This window comes from Argentina anserina, chromosome 2 (assembly GCF_933775445.1).
Source record: "Argentina anserina chromosome 2, drPotAnse1.1, whole genome shotgun sequence".
Classification (NCBI taxonomy): Eukaryota; Viridiplantae; Streptophyta; class Magnoliopsida; order Rosales; family Rosaceae; genus Argentina; species Argentina anserina.
Window position 1 is genome coordinate 19,845,854 of NC_065873.1, and position 10,751 is coordinate 19,856,604.

General features: G+C 37.7%; 1 protein-coding gene across 1 annotated transcript; it reads left to right on the forward strand.

Annotated features, from left to right (window-relative positions):
- Positions 1–2,182: 2,182 nt before the first annotated feature.
- Positions 2,183–6,359, forward strand: LOC126783254 (calcium-transporting ATPase 12, plasma membrane-type). The gene has a single exon (XM_050508689.1). The coding sequence runs from the start codon at positions 2,356–2,358 to the stop codon at positions 5,593–5,595; it is 3,240 nt and encodes a 1,079-aa protein (XP_050364646.1). The 5' UTR covers positions 2,183–2,355; the 3' UTR covers positions 5,596–6,359.
- Positions 6,360–10,751: the final 4,392 nt, after the last annotated feature.

The following is a 10,751-nucleotide window of genomic DNA, read 5'->3' on the forward strand; positions in this document are numbered from 1 at the left end:
ATTTGCAGTCGCTATAAGTTGAACTGTTATGCTTGGATCAGTGTCGTGACTACGAGCTATCTGGAATCTGTAATCGGCCTTACGATCCTCAAAGCCTGTTGTTTAGGACCCCTTGACTACGAGCTATCTGGAATCTGTAATCGGCCTTAATCCTCAAAGCCTGTTGTTTAGGACCCCTTTCATGGTGAAGACTTGGATAAAATAATGGAATTGACCTCAGATGCATCTTGTCTGGTATAGAGAGTAATGCGATTGAGCTTTTGCTGGGAAAAGGTAGTATAACTTGTAGTGACCAACATGTCTGGTTGGATCTCGGAAATTTTTGCAAAGCTAGAGTTAAACTTCTGCGTCATTTCGTTCTGCCGCTATCAGTTGATCAAATCAAATTTGGTTGTTGGATATGGACTATTATGCCAGCTAAAGTTCCATGATTCAGACATGCTTGCTTTGCAGGTGTCATTGTTGCGTAGGCCGGGGCCGGCCGACCTACCACTATCATAATGGATGCTAATGTCATATGCCTTGTCAAGCATGGAGCTTTAGGGTAAACGATGAACTGGGAAATTTCCAGGAAGTTTCATGTATAGCAATATTAAGCTTTAGTCAAGGGAGACGTGCGTTTTGTGGTGAATTATTGACTGTTGGCGATGTGTCGCACCTTGTTTTCTTAGTCAATGAAAAGCATTTTCAATAGGTGTTGGGTTATGATAGGGAAATCACAAGGAAAATGCATACAAAGTTGAGGTGGAAATTAGATGATCAGATTACTGACAGCGGAGATAATCGGCTGCTGCTTAAAAAAAAGGGCCTTTTTGTGAATTATGTTCATCTCTTTGGGACGAGATGATGGCGCTAATAGAGAGGCTGCTAAAGATGTACTAAGCTCCTTTTTTTTTTCCCTAGATGAGTAGCCACCCATACTACGACCCAAGTAAAAAATAAACGGAAAACAATGACCGCAGTTGGCAACGCGAAGTAAGCAGAATATGTGATGTGTTAGATTAAGCGGAAAAAGGTCCGGCCTGTCAACACCTGAGACAAATTCTTGGTTATTACAAAGGCTCCCTTCAATACGAATAAGTCGAATTTAGCCTAACAAAACGAATGAGCAGGTCAATTAAGCATCGAACTATACGATGGAGTTTGGCAAATGCTGCTTGTTTTGTTTCGATTCTGTTGAATTGCGTTCAAAGTTTCAAACCGTGCACGCTTGTGGTATCTCCAGGTGGATATTTAAGCAGAACTGTACAACCTCGTGTTAACACCAAGCAATGACCACGAAAATACAATCCCAAGAATCAGAATCTGGTAGAGACTGTTACGATTGTATATAGTCTTGAAGTCCTAGCTTCAACCAAAGATTGTATTGGACAATCCTTGGAGAGTGTTACGATTGTTTGATTAGAGAATTCGGCAGGAGACACGTTACCGTACTCAAATCCGGAAGAACCTGTTCTAGTTCTAAACAGCCGATTACGATTTTTTTTCGATTAGAATTTTCTAATTTTCATTTTCGCCGTTCAGAAAGATACTCACACGAGAATTGAAAAGATACACAAATTGGAATAGTAAAGATACGCAAACGATAGAAAGATACTCAGTTTGAAAGAAACACACCCCCACACTTGCAAAACTGTTAGCTGTTTATTAGTTGATTGATGGATAATTGGATTTGTTATTCTTTATTCCTCTTTCGTTTTAATAAATTTTCATAAGAGGATGTTGTTCCTCTACGCTTATCCAAAAAAAATAAACAGCCGACTTTGCACGATACAGAAACGTATGAGAAAAGTCGAAGACGCGTTTCCCACATTTTGGGGTTTAGTAGTAAACAAGTATGGTAAAAGACCCTCCATTACGGACCTCCTTCGTTTTCATACCAAAATTGAAGACAAATAAGTTTTTTGCCCCATGAATACCTATGTCATTGTCAACTTTTCTGTCTGAACCTTCTATAATCATATCGAAACATCTCGACAGTTTCTCCAATTTCCCAACAAAGTTTAAACAACTCGTCGACATGTCTGTGGAAACCATAGTCCTTGTTATATCCAAGAAGTTCTGGTTCGATGATTTTCCTCCATACAGATTGAAGTTTGAATATTCAAAAGAATGGAGCCGGTAGTGCTGGCAAGTGCCTGTAAAAAGAATTCACCGTAAGCTTTGGTATTGACTCAAGGCAAACGGGAACGCGCAAAGAGGTTTTGCAGCTTGGGACATGCCCCGTCATTTAAAAGTCTATATAAACGGCAACAGGTGCATGCTAGAATGAAATTCTTTCCTGAAAAAAAAAACAGATATTTTCTGCTGCAACCTAGCTTTCACTGAAGTTGAAGCTATTCCTACAAATAAAACATGGTGAGCAGCAAAAATTCACCTTATGATTGTGGCCAATTGATAGTTGACATCACTTTCACCAGAGCGAAGAAGAGATGGCGGATGGCCTACGCAGCATTGTATGCAGTGAGGGTGATGCTATCACTCCCCAAAGAGCTTATGTCCAGGAAGAGGAACTACAAGGACTACTCTGAGATCACCGAGTATGGCTCTTTCGGTGGTTTCCAAAGTCTCAAAGGAAGCCAGCGGGAGAGGGAAGATTCAAATTCTGGTCTTGAGCATGGGGCAGAAGGCTCTTCACCACTCAAGCTAAAAACCACTGTGCATGATGAGCCTCGTTCTTACACTTCCCTTGACGTGAAGCCAAGCATTTCCCGTGATGAAACTGATTACTATGGTTTCCTGAACAGCATTGATCATGAAGAACTTGCAAAAATGGTGAAGGAGAAAGACATGACTGCTCTTGGAAAGTTTGGAGGAGTTACTGGCATAACTACTTCTCTTCGAACAAATCCAGAGAATGGGTTACCTGGCAAAGGCATAGAAATCAACGAACGCCGTGAAAAATTTGGCTCAAATACATACCCTAAGCCGCCATCAAAAGGGCTCTTCTATTTTGTGGTGGATGCTCTGAAAGACATGACAATTCTGATTCTATGCGTCTGTGCAGCACTTGCTCTGGCATTTGGAATCAAAGAGTATGGCGTAGAGGAAGGCTGGTACGAAGGTGGAAGTATCTTTGTTGCTGTATTCATTGTCATTGCTGTCTCAGCTCTCAGTAATTTCAGACAGGAAATCCAATTTGACAAACTGTCTAAAATAAGCAGCAACATCAAGGTTGAGGTATTTAGAGACAGACAGAGACAAGAGATCTCCATCTTTGATGTTGTGGTTGGAGATGTAGTCTTCCTTAACATTGGTGATCAAATTCCTGCAGACGGAGTGTTCTTAGATGGCTATTCATTTCAAGTGGACGAGTCCAGCATGACCGGGGAGAGCGACTATATAGAAGTAGATCCCAAAAAGAATCCCTTCCTCTTGTCTGGTGCCAAAGTGGCTGACGGCTATGGTAGAATGCTTGCCACGTCAGTTGGGATGAACACTGCATGGGGAGAAATGATGAGCTCAATTTCGCAGGAATCAAATGTGAGAACGCCGTTACAAGCTCGGCTTGACAAACTTACCTCTTCTATCGGAAAGGTAGGCCTTGCAGTTGCTTTCTTAGTTCTTCTAGTCTTGTTGATTCGTTATTTCACTGGCAACACAAAAGATAAGAATGGAAATAAGGAGTATATTGGCAGCAAAACAAAAACAGATGATGTGTTGAATGCAGTAGTGCGTATTGTATCCGATGCAGTCACTATTGTGGTGGTGGCAATTCCTGAAGGCTTGCCGCTGGCTGTCACACTAACACTAGCTTACTCTATGAAAAGAATGATGAAAGATCAGGCAATGGTTAGAAAACTATCCGCTTGTGAGACAATGGGGTCAGCAACCGTTATCTGTACTGACAAAACAGGAACTTTGACATTAAACCAAATGAAAGTAACTAAATTTTGGGTAGGCCAACAATCTGTTGCAGAAGATAATTCATCCATCACACCAAATGTTCGCGAGTTATTCTATCAAGGAGTTGGCTTGAACACAACTGGGAGTGTTTTCAAACCTCTTACAGCATCCAAACCCGAAATCTCTGGCAGCCCAACAGAGAAGGCCATTCTCTATTGGGTTGTTTTAGATTTGGGTATGGACATGGAAGAACTGAAGCCCAGGTATGAAATTCTTCATGTTGAAACATTTAATTCAGAAAAGAAACGAAGTGGAGTTCTTATAAAGAAAAAAGATGATAGCACAATTCATGTGCACTGGAAAGGCGCTGCTGAGATGATAGTTGCAACATGCTCAAGTTATTATGATACCAATGGGAAGGTAAACCCCTTGGATGTAGATACAAGGTCTAAACTTGAGAAGATAATCCAAGGCATGGCAGCTAGTAGCCTCCGATGCATTGCTTTCGCTCATGCACAAATTTCAGAGGAAGAAATTGAATACAGTGATGATGATGAGACTCACCAAAGGCTCAAAGAAGATGGGCTGATATTGCTGGGGATTGTTGGTCTCAAAGATCCATGTCGACCAGGGGTCATCAGTGCCGTGAAGGTTTGCAAGGCTGCAGGTGTGGACATCAAAATGATAACTGGAGACAATATTTTCACAGCAAAAGCTATAGCTACAGAATGTGGAATACTAGAGAAAGAGCTAACTGATGGACAAGTTGTAGAAGGGGTCGAATTTCGAAACTACACTGACACAGAGAGAATGCAGAAGGTTGATAACATCCGTGTGATGGCAAGGTCCTCCCCATTCGACAAGCTTCTAATGGTACAGTGTCTGAAGCAGAAAGGTCATGTGGTTGCAGTAACAGGTGATGGTACAAATGATGCACCTGCATTAAAGGAAGCTGATATAGGACTTTCCATGGGCATCCAAGGAACTGAGGTAGCGAAAGAAAGCTCGGATATCATCATCTTGGATGACAACTTCAATTCGGTTGCCACAGTTTTGAGATGGGGGAGATGTGTGTACAACAATATACAGAAATTTATCCAATTTCAACTAACTGTTAATGTTGCAGCTCTTGTAATCAACTTTATTGCAGCAGTGTCAGCGGGTGAAGTTCCTCTAACAGCAGTTCAATTACTTTGGGTGAACCTCATCATGGACACACTAGGTGCTCTGGCTCTTGCTACAGAACGACCAACCAATGAGCTAATGGAGAGGCAGCCTATTGGTCGCACCGCTCCACTTATAACTAATATTATGTGGAGGAATCTTTTGGCTCAATCTCTATATCAGATAGCTGTTCTCTTGACCTTGCAGTTCCAGGGTGAGTCCATATTCAATGTCACCGCCCCGGTAAATGATACTTTGATATTCAACACCTTTGTACTATGCCAAGTTTTTAACGAGTTCAATTCAAGGAGTATGGAGAAGAAGAATGTATTCAAAGGTATTCTCGGCAACAGACTTTTTATTGGGATTGTGGGGATAACTATTGTTCTTCAAGTTGTGATGGTGGAGTTTCTGAAGAAGTTTGCGGATACAGAAAAGTTGAATATCCAGCAATGGGTAGTTTGCATTGTGATTGCATCTGTGTCATGGCCACTTGGTTGGGTTGTGAAGTTCATACCTGTTTCAGAGGACCCATACTTCAGAATTATCAAGAGGTCACTACTAAGATTCAAAAACATTTTGTAAAGGTTATGGGTTCGAATTGGGCTGGGGGGCGCGTCTGTCAACACACATACACCAAGATCCTCCTTTTTCAGGAGTAAGCAAGGCAGAGCTCCCAGCCTGAACATTGAAGCTTGGGGTACAAGCTTCCTTGTTCTGGATTCTGGAACCGCCTCTTGGAGTTTGGGCCTCATATCCAGCGTTAGGGTTTGGGGTCAGTGCCTAGAGTTTGGAATCCTAAGATTGAGTGAACTAGAAGCATCGGTAATGATCCTTTTAATTACGTATGATGGAATGGCTACTAATAGGCCAAGAGTGGTTATCCCAGAGGTACAAGTTCACTCAAGTTTAGGGTTCCAAACTCTGGGCACTGGCCCCAAACCCTGAGCCGTGAAAACCAGACATGCGGACCTGGATTTGACTCTCAGGGTGAGTCTCACATCCAAGTCCGAGTGTTTGGTGTTTGGGGCTCATGCATGGACATCGCCAACAGCTTGAAATTTTAAACTTGAGTGAATTTGTAGGATTCAATTAAGTATACCTGACCTCTATATTCCCCTTTGTTAGTAAGATAAAGAGTGTTTGCTCATTCCCAAGGCACATATATGTTCATTTTATTTGTAATGAACCAGAATAATTCCTAGCATATGTATGATTGTAGACGATAATTTGGTCTGAGGATTATATTTCATCTGTCATGTAATATCATTATCCTAGTTAGTGCAGCTAGCTGCCTAACTTTGAACCCTTTACATTTTTTTAAAAGATGTGAAAGAAATTCTTACTCCTAGTGCTATCACTGATCACTATTCTTATTCTTGGTTTCAAAGCATATTCAGGATACAAAATCTTCTCGCAGACTCATTTTTCAATTCCTTACTATATATACCTAAGAATACGACTGGACAACTAAAAAAGGATCTAATTTTGCTAGAGAAGAACAGCAGCAAGTATATGAACTCTAATTCCATGAAAAAAAAAACATATCAGTGATATTAAACAAAGGTGAATGCATGCAGTCATTCAATCTCATGACGCAAACGTTTCATCAGAAAACCCCATATTGTGCACAGAAAGCTAATATACATTTGCAAGCAAACATTTGTGTATCCAACTATCCATTGCAGTTTGACAGCATCAAAAACTATAAACTTTAATGGTAAAGGAAAGTTATTGAACTTACGTCGAACACTTCCTGGGCATGGGAACAATCTCTTTCAAAGCTCCATCGCTTTCCCTGCAACCAAATTTCCACACCAATAAAACCAAGGTCATTCCTTTGCGAGGAAAACTTGAGAATGAGAATTACAATCCACGGCGCATTAACAAGATAAGCAATGATCCGAAAAACGACGACAAAGTCGAAGATGAACCGCAAATACCAGTTAAAACGAGGAAGAAAGAATACAGAACCCAATTAGTGCCATCAACGAACCCCATGTGCCTTTTGATTTGATTTGGGAGATAAAGAAAGTACGAGACCCATCAATGATGAAACGAAGACGGTGTTGCTTCAAGAGGTTGCGCACGAAATGAAGTAATGAACAGACTACAGCGGAGAAGAAGAGTCGGGAAAAAAAAAGCGGCAGTCTTGGTTTTACCGGTGGCAAAAGGAGTAATTATTGTGTACCCAGAACATCACGTGACACAGACACTAGTATACTCAACAAATCATATCACTCTATAGTGTAGTAAACATGTACGTAGTAAAATGAGAAAAATTATTTAAATATGAGTAATCAATCAAAAATAAATATAGTAAAAAAATTAATAACATTAAAAAAGTACGCGCTATGCAAGGATATATATAATAATTTTGTTAAAAATAAAACTCTCATACATGTTTATTCGAGAAGTCATAAGACGCTGAAATGAGTTAAGTATGATTTTTTTATTTCACCGTGTGCATCCATGATGGTTCTAATTAATTGATGTTGACCATAACATTATTGCACTCAGATACATCTTTTTCGTTTATTTATCGAAATCACACTGTTTCTTTTTAAAACTTTCATTTAAAACCTAGTTAAATTTATCAGGCAGATACATTTCCCTTCTAATTATAACACTTCCCGTCAACAAAATATTTAATATAATCTAACCTCACTTAAGTAATAATTTTCTCCGGTCCTGATTCGGGACCAATATATATTACTAGGAATCTCGCTAAATGCATAAAATAATAACTTTTTGAAATCTCTTTAGGTCTCATCGAACATATAAAGTAATAATTAATTTAATAAAATCTAAAAAATAGTTAAAATGATTAATAATTGATCAAATATATAAAAGAAATAGTAAATAAAATTCATGATATAAATTAAGGAAAATAATTATTTAAATTTATAATTTTAAAGTTACTTTTAGGCATAAAATTATACCAAATTTGGAAAGTGAATAAATATAAGGAAATTTTTTACAAATAGGACATGAAGTTTAACCCATTATCAACATTGGTGTTTCATATTTCAGATCATCAATTTTGGTACATGACTTTTAAACAATTAAGTAGAATATATACATGCCGTCACATAATTCGTTAGTCAATATGATTCGGGTTAAAACTAAAGGGACAAAATAGTCTATTAAATACATATTTATTTCTTCTTCCTCTCTTGAAAACCCAGATCGGCCAAACTTAAACCAATTGAAAGCAGATCAATCACCCCCATTGGTCTTCTTCTTCCCTTTGCGATCTACGTACTTGGTGACCGATTATGTACTAGTCTTCTTCTTTGTTGACTCTTGGAATTCCAGGTGAGTTGGTAGGCAAAAGGAGCAGCGCTGGTTTCACCGACGAGTTTGGGAAATTAGGCCTGCGTGGGGTCAAAATTAGGAGGAGTAGTAGTCGATGCGACTGTGGTGGTGGGATGTGAGATTAAAGAGCGAATGTGGTGGTGGGATGCGGGTTTTCATCTCAGATTGTCGTGGTGAGAGCGGTTGTGAGTTTGGATTGGTTGTCTTCTCATCTTCATCTATGCAATTGGATTAAAGGTTATTGATGGGTATGAGTTAATTGAAAATTGTGGATGGAGACGTAGTGGTAGAGAGGAAGAAGACAGAGAAGTATGAATCAATATTGCTTCAAACCCTTTATGAGAATTCACTACTCTTTGCCTGTGCGTTCGGTGGTTAAGTTCTTCCCCAATATTGAAATTTTGATTTCTTGCTTTGTCATAGACTAAAATACCAAAGTTATCCCTATGCATAATGAATAATAACATTATATTAACGGTGTTATCAACAACGTGTATGGATTCTTATTAACGGCTTAAAATCATGTACTAAAATTAATGATTTGAAACATGATACACTAATATTAACAATGAGTTATATTTCGTGTACTAGTATCAAAATGTCTCCTAAATATAAAATCTTACCTAAAAATAGACATAATAGTGAAACTAAACTCTATAAAATTACAACAAAACTCATAATAAAATAATAATGTATTAATATTTATTCATTTATCGATAATATAATAATTCTGCTAAAATAATAATTTTTTTCAATCCCGACATTATTCATTTATAAAAGTTTTATTGTACGTACGTTTAATGTGGCAACACTAATAATATAGTGGATATATTAGACATTTCTAGTTAAGGGCCAGCTTGATTTGGTTTATGAAAATTCTTCCATGCATCGGCAGTGCAAAAGAGAAACAAATCAACATATTCGACTTGTTGATATATATCAACATATTCGACTTGTTGATATATATCAACATATTCGACTTGTTGATATATATATATATATATATATATATATATACACGTATATGGACAACAATTTTCAAAATAGAATATATATCAGTCCCTATCCAGAGTAAAGCTTCACTCTGAAATTTCAGAGTGAAGTTCCAATTTTGGCACACTTTTCAGTCAAATTTTTTCAGCATAAGCGATTCAATATTTAGGTATGCTATTCAAGATCATCTCTACAAAATTTCATCTAATTCGGACATCGTTAAGGTATTGAAATTAGATTAAATCAATGAATGAATTAAAACTGTTCAACGTGAACCGTTCGTGTAAATATCAATTTTGAAAGCTCAAATCATTGTCAAATTGGATGAAACTTTGTAGAAATGATCTTGAATAACATACCTAAATATTGAATCGCTTATGCTGAAAAAATTTGACCGAAAAGTGTGCCAAAATTGGAACTTCACTCTGAAATTTCAGAGTGAAGCTTCACTCTAGATAGGGACTAGAATATATATATATATATATATATATATATATATATATATATATGTGTGTGTGTGTGTGTGTGATGGGATATTTATTCGTCCGTCCATTTATGTTGGTGTAAATTTGCAAGTTTATTAGCTTAGTGTTTAATGATCACTTTACATTTTGCCTCTTCTAATAGTTTAGCCGTTTAGGTGTATTATTCAACTTCAAGCATGACATGTATGGTCTCGAGATGAACAGTCGATCGACTTTGATTGACAAAATTGCATGTTTCATTATAATTGTGAACCGGAAGATCGATGCTCTTCAAAACAAGATAGTACATGTGAGTTAACAAATTAGCAAACTCACAAGAATCTCCGTCTCTGGCGTTGAATTAATTTAAGTTGGTTATGTTAAAAAAATTATTAAATCAAAAAAATTGTTTGATAACAAAAATAAAGAAACTGATCTCACTACAAGAAAAAACCCTTTTAGAGACAAAATGGTTTTGTCGCTAAGTTTGTCTCAAGAATTTAGTCGCAACTTATAATTTTGTCTCTCATCTAAGGTTTCCTCGACAAACTTTCGGTATGTCACTAATAGTTTTGTCTCTAAAAGCGTTTTTTGTTGTAGTGTCTCTTGTTCAGCTGTTCGTTACATGCATGTAGTATATACATCAGATTCTTTGCACGTAAACCATGAAACCGATTGATTAATGGATCGAGATCGTATTCGGATTCTTAAGAGACAGTTCGATCGAGTAAGTAAATCCACGACGTAAAGATAAATCATCTACCATCGATCGAGGACAAGTGACCAAGAAAGGCCAGTAGCATTAATGAATAAATTTGTAGGATTAGAGCTTAAACTTGAATCACATGTGCAACGTATAAAGTGGATCGAGATGGTGAAAGTTAATGCTAATTGGTTATATCTCATGAACATGCACATAATGGCGACATGCAAATTAAGACTCAAATTGAGGACATGAGCTAGATT